Source organism: Eumetopias jubatus, unplaced genomic scaffold (assembly GCF_037043125.1).
Source record: "Eumetopias jubatus isolate StellerSeaLion01/CBP00866 unplaced genomic scaffold, mEumJub1_p1.0 scaffold_17, whole genome shotgun sequence".
In the NCBI taxonomy this organism is placed as follows: domain Eukaryota; kingdom Metazoa; phylum Chordata; class Mammalia; order Carnivora; family Otariidae; genus Eumetopias; species Eumetopias jubatus.
In genome coordinates, this window is record NW_028274823.1 from 3,380,001 (window position 1) to 3,403,991 (window position 23,991).

Genomic DNA, 23,991 nt, shown 5'->3' on the forward strand with positions numbered 1-23,991 from the left:
AAGAGGGCGGCCGATCTGGTGGAAGCCTTATACGGGATGCCCCACAACAACCAGGTAGGCAGATGGCGACTTGACGAGCCTGTCCCCTTCCCGGGGTGACCGTGTCCTCGGAGGGCCAGCCAGCCTGGGTCCACCGTGGGCTTTCGGGGCACACACGCGCCCGTTCACAAGCACTCCCAGGGAGTCTGCGCGGAGAAAGCCTTCATCATCCCCTCTCTGCCCTTGCACTAAGAACTCAAGTAGGAGACGACAAGTCAGTGTCAGGAAGCAAAAGCAGGAGGACGTGTCACAGGGAGGAGAACCACCTGGGAACTGGCCAGTGGATTTGGTGGTAGACAGTTTGGCACAGCCTGGCTTGGGAGGGAAGGACGGGACCCACAGCCCATCCTCATGCTGCCCGGAGGTCTCTGGGGAGCAGACCTGAGGGCGCTCTAGAAACGGGCCGGCTTCTCTGACTGTGGGTGCGGTGCCTCCCCTGCTTCCGTGTGCCCCTCGGGGGCCTGTGGGCTGTGGGTGCAGATCAGAGCAGATGACTGCTCACAAGCACCCTCACACTCTTTTCCTCAGGGAGCTGGTTCTCCCGTTACAAAGTCCGTTTTGTCCCCGTCTGGACCAAGGGGCAGGGGAACGCCTCGTGGAGCAAGGTGGGGGGGGGGGGGCTGAGCTCCCTGGGGGCACGAGGGAGAGCTGGAGGCGACCGGGCCCTTCCCCTGCCGCCCTAGGAGATCATCCTGAAGCGAGCAGCTGACATTGCCGAGGCCTTGTACAGCGTGCCCCGCAACCACAACCAGATCCCCACCCTGGGCAACACCCCCGCGCACACGGGCATGATGGGCGTGAACTCCTTCAGCAGCCAGCTAGCCGTCAACGTGTCAGAGACCTCACAGGCCAACGACCAAGGTACGCCGCCCTGCCGGGGCAGGCCCCCTTCCCTGGACACGCTCCCAGGGACAGCTGAGACTCCGCCGCAGCTGCCCACGTCCTGGGTCCCGCGGGGAAAGGCGGGCCGCGCTCCGCTCCCTGCGGCCCTGCCCAGCGCGCGTGGGGCGGGGCGCGCTCAGAGGACCCAGAACTAATTTGTTGCCACGGTACCTGGCTGCCACTCAGGGTCCTGGTTTTTGCTAGCAGCTTCTTTGAGAGGCTGGGAGGAGCCACAGGACTGCCGTGGTGTAGGAAGTGGACGGGACCCTCCTCGGGTATGTCCCAGGGGTGGGACTGGGAAGGAGTAAACGGAGAGGAGATCCCAGTCCCCCCACCCCCAACCCCCCATCTCCGGTGCACCTGCTCCCGTCCCGCGGTGACCTGGCGGCCGCAGGTCGCTGGACCCTGTCCCGAGAGCCAGTTCTGAGCAGGTCTCAGTTCTCCCTCCCTCAAATCTGTGCAGGCAGTGGTCTCAGAGGAGGCCTGGACCGCGCCGGCGCCGCTCGGCTCCGGTTCGTGCGCCCTCCTGCGGCGGGCCTGAAGCCACCGCGCCTCACCCCTCCCCACACTCACGGAAGCCGTAACCATACAAATGACCCCCAAAACAGCCCTTCCTGGGCAGTTACGGCCACAGACAAGCTCTCCCTGTCAGCCGTGGCATTTGAAGGTCTGAAAGTTCACCTAGCGTGGGGGGACAGCCCCCGAATCCACGCTGTCGGTAATTGCTTCTAAAGAGAAACCTGAAAGCACCTGGCGGTCAGATCGAAGCGCGCGGGGCCGGCTGTCGGCCTGGAGCAGGGCCGGCGCGATCAGGCGATCGGAGCTGGCTACAGGCGCCAGGGCAGGCGTGGAGCGTAAGGTCAATGAAAAGTGTTGCATATATGCTAGAGATTCGCGGGGAACCCCCCCCAAGTGTGTCTCTCCCTGATAATAACGTTATTTTTGGCCGGGGGGGGTTTTAACAGTCGGCTACAGTCGCAATACAAGCAGCGTGTCCCCGCGAGGCTACGTCCCCAGCAGTACTCCCCAGCAGTCCAATTACAACACAGTCAGCACTAGCATGAATGGATATGGAAGTGGCGCCATGGCCAATCTAGGGGTCCCGGGCTCGCCTGGATTTCTTAATGGCTCTTCCGCCAACTCTCCCTACGGCAGTAAGTGTCTGTTTTTGTCACACGTCATCACGTAGATTCGTGTTCACTACCAAGTCAAATGTGTGCATTGCTTGGCTGTTCTGTGATGTGAGCTGCTGGGTCAAAGGGAGGGTGGCTCTGGAGGCTGGGTGTCCGTGTGGCGACGGTAAATTGACCTGCGGTGGGCCCCCCCGCGAGGCCACGTCGGAAACCTGCACAAAATGGGGCTGCCCGATTGGAAATGAGAGGCCAGCACGAGAGTTTGCCTGTTGTCCAGAGAGTGGCCAAGCCGGAAGCGTGTCGTGCTTGTCGCCCCGACGCTCCAGGCGCGGCCCCAAGAGCTCTCTCTGTGTCGTGTTGCCGCGCCCGGCGCCGCGCGTCCTGACCGTCTGTGCTTTGTTGCAGTAGTACCGTCCAGCCCCACCATGGCAGCCTCTTCGGTCACCCTCCCTTCAAACTGTAGCGGCACACACAGCATTTTCTCATTCTCACCTGCCAATGTCATCTCTGCAGTGAAACAAAAGAGCGCCTTCGCGCCCGTGGTCCGGCCCCAAGCTTCTCCTCCTCCCTCCTGCACCAGCGCCAACGGGAACGGACTTCAAGGTGAGGGGTGGCGTCCTGGCCCCCGTGTCCCCCCCGAGTGCCGCCGGTGGAACTCTCCCCCAAGGGCAGGCCAGGCCGGGCGCGGGGCGGGAGCTCCAGCCCTTCCTCGGGGTCCTTGCCCCGCCATGGCCGCTGTATGCTCCCCGTCGCTGGGCCGCGATATGAGGCCCCCCCCCCCCCTTCCCGGCCCGGTATCCACGTGAACGAGCCCCCTTCGCTTGCACTCAACTGGTAACAGACTCTCGCTGGTGAAAACCATCGCGTCCTGCTTCCAACCTCACCCACGGGTCCTTGTGGTGAAGCGGCCCCTCCCCGCAGGAAGGGGAAGCACCGGGGAACCGTGCGAATGCAGCGGGGGGGGGACCTGGGGAGGGCCCTGTCCAGCCACTCAGCAAACAGGCCTTCAGGGCCGTGGCTCGCCCAGTGAGAGCAGGGGGCACCCCGCCTGTAGCACCTGCACTTGCAGCCTCCTTGCTCGCACGCAGCAGAGTAGCCTCAGGACGGGGATGGCAGGTCATCCTGTCACCTGCAGAGCCCAGCCCCAAGCCAGCATGCTCTCCGTGTCCTGAGACGGAGTCTGCCTTCTCAAACCTGGCTGGTATAGCAGACCCTGGGCCACCAGGCTGTGCTGTCCTTGGAAAGGGGTGCACCCAGACTAGGGCCATGCATGCGTGAGCACCGGGTGGGAGTCGGTTTTTCTAAGTCCTCTCCTGCACACACTCAGGAGGGAGCAGGGCTGGCCCCCAGGGCAGGGGGAGGCACCCCGTGGACACAGCTGCGCACAGATGGGGCCACGTGGAGCAGGCACCCCGTGCCTGCCCAGGGCTGGGTCCCTCTGGGCAGCATAGGCCGCACCATGGCCTGTGAGGTGTGCGGCGGGTGGGCCACGTGAGTGCCCCTAGGCCTCGTGATCTTCCACGTGGCTCTGTGACTCACGGGGGCCACAGGCGCTGAATTAAGTGGCCGTCATCTGGCCTCTTTCAGACACCACCTTTGGTATATGCTCCTCCCGGTGAAAATCAAATCCAGTTACTCCTTTAAAAAAATGAATCCATTCAACCAGTATTTACTGAGCACCTACTATGTACCAGGCTCTCTGCTGGGTGCTGAGGACGTTACCGTGGAGAAGACAAACTGGCCCTTTTGTGAAGTCGGTGGCATATTTCACTTTGATGAACTAATGCTCAAAAAAGGAACTGGAAAGGTATCCGTGATTTGAAATAATTGTCTTCCCAACATCTTAGTGTATGAGAGGGACGCCCAGGCCCCGTGTGCCGCCAACCGGCCTGAGGGCCCGCCGCGGCCCCCAGCCCAGAGCTGCTTGCGGGCCCGGTGGTGGCCAGGTGCCACGGCCTGGCCACCGTCCGCACGGTGCGGAGGCCCATGGGAGCACGGCGCCGCCTGGGCAGTGTGTACCCACACGGGTCTGCCAAAACCATAACGTTGTAACGGTGAGTCGGAGAGGAGTTAAGGCTGTTGAAATTAATGAACTGGGAAATTGAAGCTCACATCACTACGTGAACAAATGTATTAATATGTTCTACATAAATTAATGAGAATGATCATTCTGACAAAAACAACACTAAAGTTAAAAGATTTTAAATTATATTCGTACCAGGAGTTCACTGGAAAGCGTCCGCTGTGCTTGGCATTTTAGCACCAAGTTTCTTATTCCGAGAGGGGCGGAAAGAGCGCCCTGAGGCGGGGCTGTGACTTGGGTCTCTTCGGGGCCTTGGCCTTGAGAGGGTAGGGCAGGTGGGCTGTGAGCAGCTTTGCTCCTGGAGAGCCCGTGACTCACCATTACGATACGGAACGATCAGAAGGAGGTCAGAGGCAAGGGCTGAGAGCAGAGGGGAAAACTGAGGTGCATCCAGTTTTCACGGAGGGAGCGAGCGCGGCACCCGGGTCCCACCGGGCCAGCCCCGGCTGGCGTCACAGACGTGACCACAGGTTGGTTCACATCTGTCCACAGAGGTGGCCTCTGGGGAGTGTGGGCCTCCGTCTGCTATAAACAAGCCACCAAGACCCGTGGGAAGCGGCAGCCTTCCTGCACATGAAGGCCAGAGCCGTTCCCTTCCAGAGGAAGTCTCTGAGGAGGGCTGCAGCGTGAGAGGTCGTGGGGGTGGGGGGGTTTGTCCCCACACGTACCCCGGTCCCATGAGGTAGATGCCCCCCCCCACCCCGCGCCTTGACCAAGCCCACGGCTGGTTAGCGGGCGCTGCGCACGCCCCACGTCACTGTCACCGTTGAGTCAAGCCCCAGGCGAAGGCCGGCCGGCCCGCGAGAGGGGCGGCCCAGTAACCTGCTCGCTCTCTCTTTCAGCTATGTCTGGGCTGGTAGTCCCGCCGATGTGAGGGGCTCGCCTTTCCGCCCGCAGCACCCAGCACCAAGGACGGACTTCAGGGGACACGTTTAGTATATATGAGCTGCTGCTGAAGCCATTGTCTGCAAGCGCATCGGCCGCGGTGGAGATGCTACAAGAGACTTTGTTTAAAGATTTTATTTAAACTATTAAGAATCAACATGCAAACAGCCTACTTCTTCATGAACAATTCCATTTTATTGACTGAACTTTTCTCATATTTTCACATTTCTCAGTCCTGAAGACTAAGGAAAACAAAGCGACGCCTATTTTGTATAAAGTTTCTGACTCCGTCTTCGCTGTCTAGTATTGCTATGTGTTGGGAGAAACTTTGTGAATGCACCATTTCGATTATCATGAAACACTGATGAAAAATGCCTCCAAACATTTTTCTGTGCTCATACTTAGATTCACAATGGTTGTGTATCTCTATAATGTGAAATATTTTTTTGTGGTGAAAAAAAAAAGGGGCCAAGGAGGTGTGAGCCATCGAACTGGAAGAAAGGAGGACTACGTCACTAGAATTCGGGGCGGCAGGGAGGGCGGGAGGGTTGATCATTGCTTAACTTCATCTTAATGAAATTAAACTTTGTAACTTATTGTAGTTAGAAATTGTAACTTTGATATTGAATTCTCTTGCCTTCAACAAGCACACTGACAGAAAAAAAAATATGCTACTGTCTGTTGGTTAAAATATTCTCCCACTGCTAGAGCTTCCTGTTAAGCGAGTGTGATCTGCAACATTTTTTCAACTTTTGCTAGCACTGTATACTATTGCATTCTTAGGCTACTGTGAGGTCCATGTTTCTTGTACCAGAAATTGTCCTTTTGACTTCTAGCTCCTTCTTCCCTAATGTGTTTTGTATGTGGTTATAAAATTGTAGACTTTTGTGATTTTGCCAAAGTTGTAGCTAAATATTTATACACTTGTCTTGAATTTTTTTCAGATCCACTTAAATATTTAGAAAAAAAAAACACGTTTTCTTCCTTATGTGTCTCATAAGGAATAAAATGGTCTCCATTCAACACTTTTCCATGAACACTTACAGTTGCTAAGGGACTTTCTTTTGTAACATATCGATTATAAATATTGTATTTATCTTTGAAATTTTGTACATTGCTTTTCCTGCCATTTCCTTTTTCTTGTCTGTATTGGTTTTTGATCGTGGCCTGGTGTTGGGAAGAGCATTAAGCCAAGAGCTGTCTCTCTGCCCTGTTTTGTTAAAGTGAACCGGTGTCCTTGCATTTCATTTGTACTTCAAAGATTTGCTTTTGTTTAGACTTTCCATCCTTTTCTTTTCTTTTTTTTATTTTGAGGAAAAGTCAAATTCATTGTTTATTTTTATATTATTTTTAAGTTATCTGAACAAATACTTTTGAAAAAAAGTTCGTTGTATAGTCAAAACAAAACGGTGCCACTCGGCTGTGACAAATCCTAGTAGATTCTGTGCATGTGGAACAGCAACGAAGAGCGGACACCGTTTGGGGCTGTGTCCTTATTTTATTTTTCTGTAGAATGTAAAAAGTCATTTTAGCTGCCACCCATGACTTTGCCACATAGCTGAACTGTGTTTACTGGAAAAATTCAGAGGCCTAAAGTTTAAAATAAAATTTACTTCTGATGTTTTAATTAAAATGTTTGCCACATTAACTTCTCTGATGCCTTAAAAGTGGACTTCTTTAAAGAACCTTTGTGCTATTTTATCACAGGCTCACGACACAATTGTTAATCGATATTTCATTTGGAGATTTACGGTGTCACACACACACACACACACACACACACACACACACACACACACACACACAAAAGCACAAACCTGGTGTTCCATGTGTCGCTCCTTTCTGCGTCTGATTCTGCTGCGTTGTGTGTCCTTCTGGGCCCACCTAGGATCCAGAGAGGTTTCAGGGAGAACCAAAATCACTGCTGGCTTTTAACTTTTTTTTTTTAAACAGTGCTTTTTTTGTGGTCAGACCCAACAGCACCGTCTATACTTTCTAAACCGGGATGACCTCCTTCAGGTACCGTGCCCGTTCGTGCCAAACCCACAGTGAGACCAGGAGGGTCAGTCTTTCCCCTTTGTGTTAAATGCTTCGCAGACACAGCACAGCAAATGTTTCGCAAATTGCAGCAGAAATCAGATTTAAATCAAAAAGGAGGGACTTTAAAAAACTTTCTTGACAAAAAAAAAAACCACAAAAAACAAAACCATGCACAACTTAGGAAAGTGTTCATTCAAGGGACTAAATGAAAGAAGCAGAATGTTCCCGGCGGTCAGGCGGGTCGCAGTCCGGCCCTTTGACTGCTAAGGCTTAGCTACGTGGGAAAGCCTGAGAAGTCACTTTGGAACTAAATTGCCTCCGTTTTATTTTGTATAAGTAAGGATTTGATCTAAAAACAAGCTCACGTGTACATGTTAAGAACGTTTGCAAGTTTCCTCATCCCTGCACTCGGTTTGTGTTTTAGATTAATTAGTCAATGCCCCTCATCACTTCATTGTCTCAAAATTGAGCGCTTCACTAAATGGTAGATTTTACTGTTAAAGACCCTACAATAAGATGATTGTTTTATCTGTACATTTTTTCAGATATTTAACTGTATAAAAATGTTCATTTTACACAATATTTAATTAAAGTATTTCTTGTCTGTGAATTTCACTTTGGGTAATTTTATCTGTTTTGATTACAATGAGTGACAAAACGCGTGCACAAGTTACACTGGGTTCGTGGTGGTAGGGGGTGGTGGTGGTCCTTTGCACACCCTGGGCCCCAGGGCTGTATCTTGGCCAAGATAAAATTCATGGAAGAACCTTTCTACAAAGTTCTCAGGCCTCTTCTAACCTGCATAGAGAAATTCTTACAGTTCCTGGGATGGCCCGGGTGCCCAGAGGGACCATCTGTACGTATGTTGCACTCAAGCGTCTGTACATGACTCTGTGTCGGACACACAGACCACAGCAGCACCGTGGCGCTTAACCAACCACGAGCTCCCCCAGGCCCACCCCCGGCGCTCCCGCCACTGCTTCCAAACTGGAGGGCTTGCCAGGTCGAGAGCAAGCGCTCAGGCCGCGTCAGACACCTGCTCCTCCCACCGTCCCCACTGAGCGCACTGGCATCAGGCTCTGGACAGGCAGGCAAACACCAGGGGCCCAGACCGTGGTGCCGGCTGGCATCTGACATGGGGGATGTCATCACCAACTCTAGGCCCATGGCAGTGGCAACACAGACCCTCTGAGCTGCCTCCGCGCTCTGCCTGGGCAGGGGTGGGGGGTGGGGGGGGGTGGGCGGCATGGTGGTGCGTCCAAAGGCACCAAAGCTCGTGAGAGCTGCCCTCAGCACTGGGGTTCTAATTTACACAACCAAGCTCAGCTCCTGCGAATTCTCGGCACGCCCCTTCCAGCTCATTCTGGATTTTTCACTTTCTCCTCAATGAAAGGCTGGTTTTGCATGTTTTGGCTTGCAGCTCTGTAACACATACACATAAGTGTGATCCAAATTAGTACTCACAAATGTCATCTTAATTACTTGTTCTGCTGAGCAAAACAGGAAACAATTATTCAAAACATAAAGAAACTTGTGAATACCTTTTTCTCCCGTCAATGGCAATCAGGTTCCTTTGGCTGCATTTTTGTCTCAGCCTTAAAGAGATAGCAAAGAAAAAAAAGAGGCTCTCGGGGTACAAGGCTGCCGGCTGCCCACCCTCCCGCCCATCCCCCCCAGGGTCCTTCCCGAGGTGCTGGGGGGGGCCTGCTGGGGACCAAAGTCCCCTCCTTCCCCACTTGAAGCTGGTGCCAGAAGTACCAGCCCTGGTGGCGGGGGCGGGGTGGGGGGGCTGCCTCCCCAGAGCTGGCTCACCAGGGCCCTACAACCTGGGGAGAAATTGTTTCATGTTTGTGTTTCGAATCAGAAGCAAGAACTGCATTCTCTCCAAATGTATGCCAATTATTATCAGGCTGCCTTTTAAGGTCTTTCAAGCTTTTAAAGATTATTCAAAGCACTTGAAATGGGCTTCCATCTAATGCCTCATTTCATTGCATTAAACAGCCTAGTTAATAAAGAATCGATATATTCAAAGGGCAAGGTTATCTTTTGTCTATAAGGGGTGGTGTCATTCTGAACCTTTTATAGTTCAAATGCTGAAAAAGACCTCATGAAATCCATACTCATCAAGTGGGTCACTGAGAGCAATAAAGAGGGAAAGGGGAGGCAGCTGAAAGGGAAGAAAGGCTGTTCTCCTTTAAAACAACTCAGCCTTATCTCCTCGCTGGGAGCGCCCAAAGAGGTCCTCCGAAAATGTCAATTTCTCATCAAGACAAGAGGCCCCGGTGATCATTTTTTCCAGAGAATACGTACAATTAAGAGAATGCAGAGGGGTGGCTGTGGCAATGATTTGTAGCTGCTTCTGTCCCCACGAGCTGCGTGCTCCCTCCCAGCAGATAATACGAGTTGTTGATAACTCGAGTGTCAATATGCCAAAGAGCGAGTTTTGAATGTGAGTCCTTGTGCTCTGAGCGGGCCTGGCCGATCCCAGGCCCCGATAAGGGCCCAGCTGCCAACGGACACCACAGGTTGGCCCTCACAATTAATGCGATGAATAAATCACACAAAAGAGTCGGGAGGCTTTATACTCAGTGAGACAATCCCCTGTTTTACCCTTCAAGGATTCCTTTTATGTTGGAATAAGGTTGCTTTTAATGAAATTTAAACTCATCAGAGGAAATCAAAAACCTCCAATCAGATTACAAATTGATTTTTTGGTCATTTGTCATTTCCCAGTTTCACAGAGAGCAAGTTGCCAGTCTGGTGCTGGGGAGCCAGTGTGCCCCCAGCTCCCAGCCCCTGACGCGCATGCAGACTCAGACATGGTTCTGACTCTCCCCCCCACCACCCCGCCCTGGTCCAGCAAAGTGAACCCATCACACAAATGGGTACCATTCAGCTCAGGACCCAGCTGTGGCATGACCTGGGGACGTCCATCGTCCTTGGTAGAACTCACAGGGATGGCGAGGTCCGTGCTCACGATCCACAGATGGCCAACAGAGACACGTTCTCTTGGAACTGTAGTAAGTTTTGGTTCATACCCACCCACCGTCCTGAATCGGCTCTGTGCCACATCCATGGGGGCCACGGGGAACATCCAGGCCTCATACACTGCAGCTTGTGATCTGGGGCCAAGAGGAAACATGGCCAACTCTTGCTCAGCCCAAACACTGGCTCCCAGGCACAGGCTGCCCTTTCTCCCAGGCCAGCTGAGGGGGCCTTCCCTGTGTGCCCACCAAACCTGGGAGCTTCCCAAGGCCACCAGTTGCTGGCCTCCCAGGGTTCTCCCGTCCTACCCTGGGTGGACTCTGAGCTTCTTGAAGACAAGACACAGCCATGCCTTCCTCAGCTTCTCGTTCTACACTGGGACTCCCAGCCCAGGTCAGAAGGCACAGCCCAGGGCAAGATCAGGGTAGGCACTATTTCAGGAGGAGAGTGAACATCATTTCTGATTCAAGAATCCTTGGAGACCACCTTTTAAAACATAAGCTCTAAAGTGAGTTGAGCAGCCCACACATTTTTGAAGAGCAAACAAGCACCACACCGCATGCACACTTGCCATGGGGGGCGGGGGGGTTTGCAGGTCATTTTAGCAGTCCCACGGAGCCCGTTCCTCCTCTTAGGTGACCAAACTGCCATTCAGAGAGGCTACATGGCCAGCCCAAAGTCACAGGGCTGGAAGGCCCAGGGCTAGAGGCTAAATGAAGTCTCTAATCTCCCAATCCTGCCCTCTTCCCACTGACTTCGGTTTCAGACACCTTGGGCAGGGGAGGTGGGTGCAGAGAGAGTGAGCGACTGACCGTCTGGATGGAAGGAGAACCACCACACCTCCTTGGGAAGGTTCCAAGCAGGCTCAGGGAGGACACATGCCGCCCCCAGGGCTTGACTCAGCCAGACCATGAGATGGAAACTGGCTTGTGCGGCCATCGTCAGCTGAAGCTCTGCGGGGTCTTTGCTTCTGGACACAACCAATGTCACAGGACCATGATTCCAAAACCGAAGGCAGAGGTTCCTCCCCAGGGCCTTTGCAACAAATGAGGGGGCCTCAAAGTAGCTGTTTCCCTAGTGCTTCTCCACCAGCATCCTTGGGTCACCATGTGGTCCACATGGGGCCGGGGAGAACAGGGTGCCTGTGCACACAGGGCGCCCCTGGAGTGCACATAGCGTCCGCAGTGTAAGCTGAGCGTGGGAGCCCTTCACATGGTGCACGGGTGGGGCAGGAAGGGGCACTGAGGCAGTGCCAGAGGGACGGGGCTGTGAGGCCTGTGCCACCGGCCAACGCCCCAGCCCCAGGCAGGGCTCTGCCAAAGCTTCTGCCACGGTCAGCAGAGGGGCAGGATGAGGGAGAGAGCGAGGAAAAGATCACCAGAGGTTTGGCTATAGCAGGATCAGAATGAGCAACAACAAAGTCAGAGGTGTCGGCCGGAAAAGAACAGAAGCGTCAGAGGGGAACTCGGGCATCCCGGGCATCTGCCCGCTGCCCCATCAGGCCGCTCCCACCACCGCGCTGAAGGCTACAGACAGCCCCCTCACCTGTCAGGGCGGGGTGCCTAGCTGAGCGCAACTTGCGTTTCCAGCTACAAGAGACAAGCCCTGCACCTTTACTGTGGGGCCGCAGAACCTGGGCTGGTCTGGGGCTGGGGCCACCGGCAGAGACAGAAAGAAACTTATGACAATGACAACAAAGGGTTTATATCTCAATATACAATGAGCGTTTGCAAATCAATAAGACCAGATACCCTGAAGAAAAACAGGCAAATTCACAGTCAATTCACAGGGGAACAATACAAGTGATTGATAAGCTTAGGAAAACATATTCAACCTTACTTAAAAATGCACATCAAAATAATGAGATGAAATTTTTTTCATCTATTAAATTAGAAAAGATTTTACTTAAAAGCTAATACTCAATCCTGTTGATGGAGAAATGGGCATTCTTAGAGTTGTCGATAGAAGAGTAAATTGGTACAGCCTTCTGGAAATCAATTTGACATTATATCAAGAGACTTAACAATGTTCATACCCTTTGACCCACTAATTCCACTTTGAGGAATCAATCTGAAGGAAATAATCAGAGATTAGGCAAGATTCAAGTGCAAGACTGTTCACTGCAGGAATATGTATTTAAAAAAGTGGAAAGAACCCAAATACCAGAAAATAGGAATTGTTAACTGAATTATGGTATAGCCACATAATAGTATATTATATATTCCACTAAGCCATTAAGATCATGCTTTTAAAGTATATTTAATAAAACAGTAAATACTAATGATATAAATTTAAGGTGAGGCAGGCACGTAACACTGGGGGTATAAGATAATTCAAAATTACCAGTTTCTCTGTCAAGAGAAGGCAAGAAAGATATATAACATATATAATATTATAGAAGAATCCATACTTGGAAGAAATAGCAGGATGATAGTGGGATCACTACTTGGTGTGTTTGGGAAGTGGAAGCTTCTAGAGGACACCCAGAGGTACTGGGGTGCTGGTGCTGCAGGGCTGCGGAGACTGATGTGGGTGGTCAGTCGGGGCTCAGACAGGGCCGGATTGGGGAGCCCAGGGCCACGGGGTCCCAGGGAGGCAGAGCCCAAGGGAGAGGCTACGGTGGAGTGCAGCGTCCCTCGAGGCCTGATGCTGACTTCACGTTCACCTGAACTTCCTCGCAGGGATTTCTACTGCTAGTGACCAAACAACTACTGACCAAATGAGGGAGAAAACTACACTATTTGTTAGCTAACTACAACTTAAACAAAATCTTGAAAGAAAAAATAAATAAATAAAATTAGTGTCCTGAGAAAATCCAAAAGAACTTAAAAAGTATTAAATTCAGTAAGTGGAATTTAGTAAGACTGATGAATACAAGGTCACATACAACCATATTTTGGTAACAGTAGGAATTTAAAAACAGTACACCATTTATAGCACCATAAATAATACCAAATACCCAAGAAGAAAGCTACCAATGTTATATAAGATGTCTTCCCAGGAAACCTTACAATTGTTGAGAAATGTTTAAAATCTTAAGAAATGGAGGCATAGAACACTTTCGTGGGTTGAAAAATTACATGTTGAAAAGATGCCAATTCTCCCTAAAATGACCCCTGGACTCTGTCTCAATCTCAATGCAGCTCCGGGAGCTCCTTTCCTGAAGCTGAGAAGCTGATTCCAAAATCTACATGGAATTGTAAACGACCACGAGAAGCCCCAGCAATCTTGACCCAGTGGGAAGCCTGAGGTCTTGAACCACTGTCTTACTCAGTTTGGGTAGCTGTGACAAAATCCCACACCCCAGGGGGGCTCAAACAGCAGACCTTGATTTCTCCCAGTCCCGGAGGCTGGGGAGCCCCAGATCCAGGTGCTGGCAGATCTGGTTCTTGGTGAGGGCTCTCTCCCTGGCTTGTGGACAGCGACCTTCTCACCATGCGGAGAGAAGAGGGGCTTCAATCTCTTACGAGGACTTGACTCCCATCATGGGGCCCCATCCCAGGATCTCATTTAAACCTCATCACCTCACATCATGTTGTGGGGTAGGGCTTCAACATTTGGATTTGGGGGCACACCTATTTAGTCCCTAATGCTACCCAAACAAAGTTCCTTATGGGGCCACAGTAAGTAATACCACTTGGTGTTAGAGCAAGACTAGCAAACAACTTCCTGAAGCAGAGTCCAGAAGCAGGTCCGTACACACAGCCCCCTGACTGATAATACAGTTGACACAGCAGTGCAGTGGCAAATGGGGGGGCTTTTCAGTAAGGTGGGCTGAGTGAAGTGGATAGACATATGCCAAATACTGACCCCCTCACACATGTAGGTGCAAATCAGGATGGCTGGGCACCCTAAGAGGGGGCTCCCTGGCTGTGAAGAGGGGAGAACAGTGTTCAGGGGCGGAGGGTCAAAGTCAGGAGAATATCCAGGGCCTCTGAACTGAAGTAGCAATGAGTCGGAGTGATGAGCCCCCACCTGCCTGGGCATGCAGGGGAGGGCTGCAACATGCAGGAGGCAGGAGGCTCCCTCACGGGGTAGGACAAAGCCCAAACCCTGCTCCCCTCCATCTAACTGCTTAGACAGGTAGAGACTTGGCACTTTGTATCAGATCAGCGCTGATCACGCGAGTGCTCCAGAGGCTTTCAAGAAGACCTGTGGTTTTATTATCGAAAGGAATTAAAGAAGACCTAAGTAAATGGGAGAACATCACATGTTCATGATCGGAAGACGGTTTATCGTTAAGATGACAGTGTTTCCCAATTGATCTCCAGGTTCGAAGCAATCCCTATCGGAATCACAGCTGGTTCTCTGTAGAAACTGACAAGCTGATCCTGGAACTCAGATGCTAGCGCACAGGACCCAGAATAACCAATCTCATAAAAGAAGAACAAAGTCAGAGGACTCCACTTTGATTTCAAAACTTACTGCAAAGAAAAAGAAATCAAGACAGTGTCGTCCTTGCATAGGGTACATGACCATATCCATGGAACAGAACTGAGAGTCCAGAAGTAATCCTGTGTGTATTTATGGTCGACCGGTTTTTGACAAGGGTGCCAGGGCCATTCCAGGGGAAAAGAACAGTCTCCTCACCAAAGAGTGCTGAACAACTGCAGAGTCACAAGCAAGGGAATAGAGTTGGACTCTTACCCATACCATACACAAAGTTAACTTAAAATGGATCAAGGACCTAAATGTAAGAGCTAAGATGGTAAAACTGAGAACACACAGGGCTGCCTTCAGGACTTCAGATTTGACAATAGATGTCTCATAAATTGGCAACTGTGTGTGATGCGTTGGATCGGGTGCACATTTAGCTTTGACACCGAAAGCATGAATCATAAAAGTAACAGCAGAGAAACTGGTCTTCATCAAAACTGAAAATATCTATGTTTCAAAGACATTATCAAAATCAGCCCACAGAATGGGAGAAACTATTTGAAAATCATGTATCTGATAAGGGGCTTGCATCACAAATATATAAAGAACACTTGCAAACACAACCAGTAAGAAGACATAGGACTCCATTTAGAAATGGTCAAATGATCAGAAAGAGACATTTCTTTAAAGAAGACACACACATGGCCACCAAGCACATGAAATGATGCTCCACATCATCAGTCATCAGGGGCATGTAAATCAAAGCCACAGTAAGATGCCCTTCACGCCCACCAGGACAGCTATGATCAGCCAGTCCGAGCACAGCCAGTGCTGTGAGGGGTGGAGACACCCGACCTCATGTACCTGTGGGCGGACGGAGGGAACGGGAGAGTCACTTTCAACAGACCAGCCGTTTCTCATGTGGTTAAAGCGCTACCATAGGGTCCAGTATTTCTAGTCCTAGTTATACACCTAAGAGATGAAAATCTATGTTCACACAGAAACTTGCCCATGAATGTTTATAACAGCATTATAATAATTGAAAGGTAGAAATAACCAAATGTCCATTACGAATGGATTTCAAAAATTTGGTGCATCCATACGATGGAATACTATTCAGTTATAAAGGGAACATGGATGAACCACAACGTGGATGAACTTTGAAAACATTATGCTAAGTGAAGGAAGCTGATCCCCAAAAGCTAAGTTTCCATTTATACTCAACATCCAGAGACGGCAAATCCACTGAGACAGAAAATAGATTAGTGGTTGCTTACAGCGGGGAAACGTGGGGGAAGTGGGGTGACAGCTAAAGAAACCTGAGGGGAGAATGTTTCTGAGGTGCCAACAACGTTCTAAAATCGACTGTGCTCAAAACCACTGAATTGTACGTGTTAAACAGGTAAATTTTAAGGTATGTGAATTATTTCTCCACAAAGCTGTTATAAAAAAGTCCTGTGGTTTTATCAAAACAAAAATAAAAAAATCAACATTTCACGGAGAATTACTACTAAGGCACTTGGTTTTCAGAGGAAACCGTATTTCCTTGAGAAAGTTGCTGGGACCGGAGTCCCGGGTGGGTCTGAGAGCCGTTGGCGTTCCGTGCTCTGCCCTAAGCGAGGCAAGGCTCTTCCTCCCCTCTGCTCCCAGGATCTGTGCCCACAAGCTGGAGTAGGAGTAGGGGGCACATAGGCCCCTACTCAGCATCTCCAGGCCACGAAGTCCTGCTCACGGCCCGGGTCCTACGGGAGTGAGGAGACGCGGGTGCCTTTGTGCCCTCACGTGGCCCTGGGTGGGCCAGACCGCCCCAGCCCCAGCCTGGACTGTGTCGGGGCCGTCCTGAGGCTGCCCTCGGTCCCCCGTGGAACAGACGCACACGGGGTTCCTCATCTAAGCTCGTTTCCAGAGTTAAATTTTCCTTGAAGGGAAAAAGCAGCCTTCGAGGATGGCTTTTTAACGTGGTTTCATTATTTGCTGAACATTCCAGAATATACTCCTACCTATGTTTCTTAAATGTCTTCAAAAACTTGTTGTCTTACGAAGCTGGGCATGCGATCGCACGCCCACGCCCTGGTCTGAACCACACCTGTTTCCCCGGCTCAAGGTCCAGTGCCCTGTGCGCCCCACAGGGCTTTCCCTCCCGCCCCAGCACGGCAGCCAGAGGCTCCTCCAAGTTAGGGCAGACCACCTTCCCGGCAGCCCCCTCCAGATCTCTTTCACTGGCCACGAGGATGGACACAGTCCGCTCCACAGTCCCCTCCCCACCTGCCTCGGCTCCGGGACATGGGTTACTTCACGGTCCACGAACACAGGCTCCTGCCTGAGGCTTTGTACCCACTGTTCCCTCTCCCTGGAGTCCTCTTCTGCAAAAGCATGTGCTGTGCTTCCCCAACCCCGGTCTTATGCCCCCTTCCCAGGGAGGTGTCCCTGCCGGCTCCCTCTAAAATTAACCCCCGTACCCCAACCACCACCCACATGCCTTCCCCTTCTCTTCTATTCAGTTTCTCTCCTCAGCACCTGCACCATTTAATAAAGCTGAGACTTTCCTTACGCAGCATCTGTCCAGTCATCCACTAGACCAGAAGCCGTTTGAGGAGGGGGCTTGTCTGCTTGGACACTTGCTGCAGCCTCAGCATCCCCAGCACTTGCAACCAAACCCCTGGACTGAGGCTCAGGATATGTGGCTTAATACCACTCCACGCTGGCCCTGGAGGGCTCAGTGTTCATTATCTTGCATGGTTTTGCTCCATAGTGCCAATTTTTTTGTGTTAGTCTATAATATATAATCTTCAAAGCAACAGAACGAGGAAGGAACTCCTGCATTAGACCCATGGCCTCCCCGGAGGCCAAGTGAGCTCCAGAATGTCAGCTCTATTCAGAGTATTTGTGGAGGTCTTGCTATGGGCCAGGTCCTGGGCCAAAAGCTAGAGGCATTAAATAGATAATAGTTCATTTTTACTTGGTCTCTTGTAATCCAAGCTTGTTGTAAAAATAAAGGCAATAAACATGGATAGGAAGAACAAAGATAATCCTCCTTCAGCCCAGTGTGGCCTCAACTCCTCCTCCTCCCCAGTGAGACACTGTTACCCAGTGGCTGTCAATCTTTCTAGACCTTGTTCTAAGGACTTTACAAATAGATACACATTTCCATGTAGTTAAAAAACTGTAACACAGAGCATGACTTTTATATGTTCAGCATCATGTTCCCCCAATAATCTCCTCCTGTTGGTACGTGGGAATCCACCCCATGTATTCTAGTAGTTGTAGAGAAAGAAGTGCACTGATTTAATCTGCCCCCCTGTTGAAAAATGTCAAATTCTTTGCTATTAAGACTCATGGTATAGCAACAAAAAGTATATGATAAAAAATTTAAAGATACCATTTTTAAAGAAAGATACCATTTACAAAAGTAGCAGAATATCAAATATCTAGGAATAAATTGAATAGAAATTGTTCAATACTGGCACACTGAAGACCACAGAAAAGAACTGAGAAAAAATGTAAAGGTCTAAATAATTGGAGGGATATACTCTATTTGTGGGTTTAAAAACTAAATAAAGTAAAATTTCCCCAAAATTGACCTGTAGGTTAAATACCATAAAAATATCATCAGGTTTAGTGTTGTGGACATGAACAAGCTGAATCTAAAAGTTATATGGGCATGCAGATAGCCAAGGATAGTCAATAATCCTGATGAAAGACAAAACTGGAAAACTTAGACCACCAAATACCAAGACTTACTTTATAACTATAATTAAAACAGTGTTACTGATGCAAGGATAGTTCAAATGTCCAATCAAATGGGATGTAGAATCCAGAAACAGACCCACACAAGACCAGGTGAGGCTGGGCCAACAAGTGGCTAAGTCTCTTGTACAAAATGAAGTTTAACCCCTATCTCACACCACACATAAAACTCAAGTCCAGACAGATATGTGGCTGAATGTGAAAGATAAAATTTTCAGAAGGAAACACAGGAGAATATGTTTATAAATGTACCGGGCAAAAATATATTAAAGAGGACACAAAAAGTTTCAACCATAAAATAAAAAATTAAGAAATTCTGTTCTTTAAAACAATACCTTCAACAGATTGAAAAAGCAAGCCACGGAGTGGGAGGAGATACTGGCAAGATAAATATCTGACAAAGAACTCATCAGAATATAAAGAAACCCTGCATATTAATAAGAAAAAATAGCTTAATTTAAAAACGGACAAAATACTTGAACAGGCAATTCACAGAAATCCAGATATCCTAATAACCAATAAATACAAAAAAGATGCTAAAATTCATGAATTACGAGGATTATGAAAAATAAACCACAAAGAGGTACCATCACACCTCCACTAGAATGGCTAACTATGAAAAATCAGGCCATATCACGTTTTGGCAAATACGTAGACCGGAAGGAACTCTCACACACAGCTGGTGGGAGTACCAGTTGGTACAACTATTTTTGTCAATTCCTTGGCAGTACCTACAAAAGCTGCACATTACGACTCGGCAGTCCCCGGGCTAACTTTACACCCAACAGCAGTATGTATGAATCTTTACTAAATCACACCAACAGAAATGCTAATAGCAGCACTGTTTTTTAACAGCTTCGTTGAGGTATAACTGACATGCAAAGAAGTATACATATTTAATGTATGGAATCTGATGGTTCGGACATCTGTATACACCCATTAAACCATCACCACAATCAAGGTAATGGACATATCCATCACTTCCCAAAGTTTCCATGAATAGCACTATTTTTAAAACCCCCCAGATGGAAACATGTCCATCAACAGTAAAATGAATAAATGAAATTGTGGCATATTCATACAATGTAAATATTTTAGATGACAATGAGAGCACGTTTCTTATTACTACATGCACTCACATGGATGAATCTCACTTAACAATGTCAACTGAAAAAAGCCAGACATAAAAAAGAACACACTATGTGATTTTCATTTATAGACAGGTCAAAAATGGCACAAAGAATCAGTGTCAAAAGTCAGAATTGAGGTTCCCTTGGGTGGGGTATTAGTGACTAAGAGAAGGTAGGTGGGATCCTGGTATATTCACTTTGTAAAACCCCAGAGAGCGCAATGCTTATGATTCCTGAACGCCTCTGTACAAATGTTTTCCTTCAACAACAAATTTATACTGAGAAGTGCCATAGGGGCGCCTGGGTGGCTCAGTCGTTGGGCGTCTGCCTTCGGCTCAGGTCATGATCCCAGGGTCCTGGGATCGAGCCCTGAGTCTGTCTCCCCGCTCAGTGGGGAGATGGCTTCTCCCTCTGCCTCTGCCCCCCGCTTGTGCTCTCTCTCCCCCTCTCTCTCTGACAAAAAGATAAATAAAAAAATAAAATCTTAAAAAAGAAGTGCTACAAAGAACATTCTTGTAATTTGTGTATTTATGCACAGATCAGTATTTTTGTAAGGAGTTGCTCCTGAAGTAAAACTGTTGGTTCACTTTTAAACATGAACTTTAAATTTGGGTTAGGTATTGCCAAATGGTCTCATTCACCAGCATGTAGGAAAATATCTATTTCTGAAAGTGCTGGCCAGAGAAATCAGGTAAGAAAAAGAAATAAAAGGCATCAGAATTGGAAAGAAAGAAGCAAAATTGTCTCTATTTGCAGAAGACATGATTTTATATAGAGAGAATCCTAAGTTCCACCAAAACTATTAAATTCAATCACTAAGTTCAGTAAAGTTGCAGGATACAAAAATCAACATACAAAAATCAGTACTGTTTCTATTCACTAACAAAAATTATCTGAAAAAGAAAGAAAACAATCCTATTTACACTAGCATCAGAAACAATAAAATACTTAGGAATAAATTTAATGGAGGAGGAGAAATATCTCTACACTGAAAATTATAAGATATGGATAAAAGAAAATGAAAACACAAATAACTGAAAAGATATCCCATGCGCACGGATTAGAAGAATTAATACTATAAAAATGTCCATACTACCCAAAGCCATCTACAGATTCAATGCAATCCCTATCCAAATCCCAACAGCACTTTTCACAGAACTAGAACAAACAATCCAAAAATTTCTATGGAATCAAAAGATCCTGAATAGTCAAAGCAACCCAGAGAAAGAACAAAGTTGGAGACATCACCCATTCTGATTTCAAATTGTATTACAATTACTAAAGCTATAGTAATGAAAACAACATAATACTGGCATAAAAACGGACACACAGACCAAGGCAACAGAATGGAGAGCGCAGAAGTAACCCGTGCATGTTCTGTCAACTAATACTTGACAAGGAAGCCAAGAATACTCATTGGAGAAAATACACTCTTTTCAGTAAATGGTGCTGGGAAAATTAGAAATTCACATGTAAAAGAATCAAATTGGACCTCTAGCTTACACCACTTACAAAAATTAACTCAAAGTGTTTGATTAAAGACTTACTGTAATATCTGAAACCATAAAACTCTCAGAAAAAAACAGAGGGGAAAGAGCTCTTTGGCATGGGTTTGGCAGTGTTTTGGATATAGGACGACTAAAACACAGAGAACAAAATAAAAAATAGAGGCACCTGGGAGGCTCCCTGCTCAGTGGGGAGACTGCTTCTCCCTCTGCCTTTCCATGCAACTCATGCGTTCTTTCTCTCAAATAAATAAAATCTTTAAAAAAAAAATAAACATGGGGGTCCACATCAAGCTAAAAAGCTTCTGCACAGCAAAAGAAACCATCAACAAAGCAACAAGGCAACATCTACAAAGTGAAAAGGCAACCTACAGAAGGGGAGAAAAAGTTTGCAAACCACCCATCTGATAAGGCTTAATATCAAAATATGTAAGCAATACATAAAACTCAATAGCAAAAAAGAAAATCCAATTATAAAAGAGGCAAAAATCCTGAAACATTTTCCCAAAGATATTCAAATGGCCAACAGGTACATGAAAAGGTGCTCAACCTCACTAATTATCAGGGAAATGCACACCAAAACCATCATGAGATGTCACCTCATGCCTTTTAGGATGGCTGTTATGGAAGATAAAAGATAAGAGATGCTCGCCAGGCCGAGGAGAAAAGGGACCCCTCATTTCATAGCTGGTGGGAATGCAAACTGGTGCAGCTACTAAGGAAAACAGTATGGAGAGTCTTCAAAGAAAGAAAAATAGAACACCACATGATCTACCTTTTCCATTTCTCGGTATACATCCCAAGGAAATGACACCACTCTCCCAAAGGGATGTCTGCACCCCCATGTTCACTGCAGTGTATTTGCAATAGCCACATCACATCATGGAAATGACCTAAGTGTCCAACGATGATGAATAAAGGAAATGTGATATATACAATACACACGTACACACACACAATGGGACACTCTCAGCAAGAGAAATGAAGGATTTGTGACAATATGGATGAACCGTGAGGGAATCATGCTAAGTAAAACAAATGAGACAGAAAAAGACAGATACTGTATAATCTCACTTCTACGTGGAATCTAAAAAAACCTAAACTCCTAGAAACAAATCAGATTTGAGGCTGCCAGAGGTGGGGGATGGGGTTGGAGGATTTGGGTTAAAGGTAGTTACAATGTTTCACTTTCTAAGTTATAAGATAAATGAGCTCTGGGGACGTAACTTACATGATGACTACAGCTAACAACACCACTGTCCATACACTTGACGGTCACTAAGAAAGAAGACCTTAAAAGGTCTTATAAGGGAAAAAACATTTTTTATAACTGTGAGGTGATGGACATTAACTGAACTTAATGTGGTGATCTTTTCATAATTCATACATATATCCAATCATCATGTATACCTCAAACTGCTACAGTATAATCCAGTTATATCTCAATATAACTGGAAAAAAACTTAAAAATCTTTCACTGCCTATCTTTGCTCATAATATGTAATTCATTCCTTCATTTAAACACAGTTGTCATAAAAGGATAAACACTGCATGATTCCACTTACCTGAGGTCCCCACAGCAGTCAGATTCGCGGACACAGAGAGTAGAGTGGTGGGTGCCAGGACCAGGTGGCAGAGGAGGGGCTGGGAAGTCTGGGTTTCATGCGCCGGAGTCCCGGCTGTGCAGGATGATGAGGTCCTGAAGACGATGACACGGGAAGGTGCACAGCAGAGCGATGTAGTCCATGCCTCTGAGCTGCGCTCTGAAAAACAGCTAAAATGACAAATGTTGTGTATATTTCAGCACAATTTTTAAAAAACTTAAAAACATTTATCGAGTGGCTATTAGAGGTCAGGCACGGTTCTAGGTCTGGGGATAAAGCTATGAATTAAAAGACAAACATTTACTGCTCTTGAAAGACTTACATTCTAGTGAATGTAATGAAATGAAAACCTTTTGCTAATCGAGAGCAGAAATAAATGATAGGCACTGAACAGACAGGAGAATAGATCAATGAAACCAGGAGCTAGCTCTTTGAAGAGATGAATGAAATTGATAAAACTCTAGCCTGACTCATCAGAGAGAGAGAGAGAGAGAGAGAGAGAGAAAGGAGACTCAAAATCACAAATGGAAGAGAAGAAAGAACAACCAACACCACCGAAATACAAACAATTGTAAGAATCTCCTGTGAAAAATTACATGCCAACAAGTCGGACAACCTAGAAGAAATGCATAAATTCCTAGAAACATATGTCCTACTAAAACTGAATCTGAAAGAGATAGAAAATTTGAACAAACCGATTACCAGCAATGAAATTGAGTCCGTAATAAAAAACAAACAAACAAACAGACACCGAAAAACATCTAACAAACAAATCCCAGGGCCAGACGGTGAATTCTACCAAACATTCTCGGGTGCCTGGGTGGCTCAGTTGGTTAAGTGACTGCCTTCGGCTCGGGTCATGATCCTGGAGTCCTGGGATCGAGTCCCACACCGGGCTCCCTGATCAGCAGGGAGTCTGCTTCTCCCTCTGACCTTCCCCCATCTCATGTGCTCTCTCTCTCTCATTCTCGCTCTCTCAAATAAATAAATAAAATCTTTAAAAAAAAAACATTCTCAAACTATTCCAAGAAACAGAAGAGGAAGGAAAATTTCCAGATTTATTCTCTGAGGCCAGCATTACCCTGATACCAAAACCAAATGAAGACACCACACACAAAAAAAGAGAACTGCAAGCCAATATCTCTGATGAACACAGATGCAAAATTCCTCAACAAAATACTAGCAAACTGAATCCAATGATATATTAAAAAAATCATTCACCACAATCAAGTGGGATTTATTTCCGGGGTGCCAGGGTGGTTCAATATTCGCAAATCCATGTGATACATCACATCAATAAGAGAAAGGATAAAAACCCATATGATCATTTCAATTCATGCAGAAAAAGCCTTCAACAAAGTACAACATCCATTCATGTTAAAAAAAAAACACACACAAAGTAGGCTTAGGGGGAACATACCTTAATATAATAAAGGCCATATATGAAAACCTCACAGGGAACATCATGCTCAATGGGGAAAAACTGAGAGCGTTTCCCCTGAGGTTCAGGAACAAGACAGGAACGTCCACTCTCACCACTTTTATTTAACATGGTACTGGAAGTCATAGCCACAGCAATCA

The 23,991-nt window shown here is 47.6% G+C and overlaps 1 protein-coding gene across 12 annotated transcripts in view; it reads left to right on the forward strand.

Annotated features, from left to right (window-relative positions):
* EBF3 (EBF transcription factor 3) overlaps window positions 1-5,011 on the forward strand; it is a 114,947-nt gene extending 109,936 nt beyond the window's left edge. For 5 of the 12 annotated variants that reach the window (XM_028119964.1, XM_028119965.1, XM_028119967.1 and 2 more), the window contains 5 exons: window positions 1-54; window positions 723-900; window positions 1,887-2,075; window positions 2,460-2,657; window positions 4,980-5,011. The exon at window positions 1-54 is cut by the window's left edge and continues 12 nt beyond it. In XM_028119964.1, the coding sequence (XP_027975765.1) occupies window positions 1-54; window positions 723-900; window positions 1,887-2,075; window positions 2,460-2,657; window positions 4,980-5,011 (651 nt within the window). Of the gene's footprint in view, window positions 55-722; window positions 901-1,886; window positions 2,076-2,459; window positions 2,658-3,748; window positions 3,862-4,979 lie in introns of all 12 variants that reach the window. The other 7 variants (XM_088020149.1, XM_088020150.1, XM_088020151.1 and 4 more) reach the window with 4 other exon arrangements.
* Window positions 5,012-23,991: the final 18,980 nt, after the last annotated feature.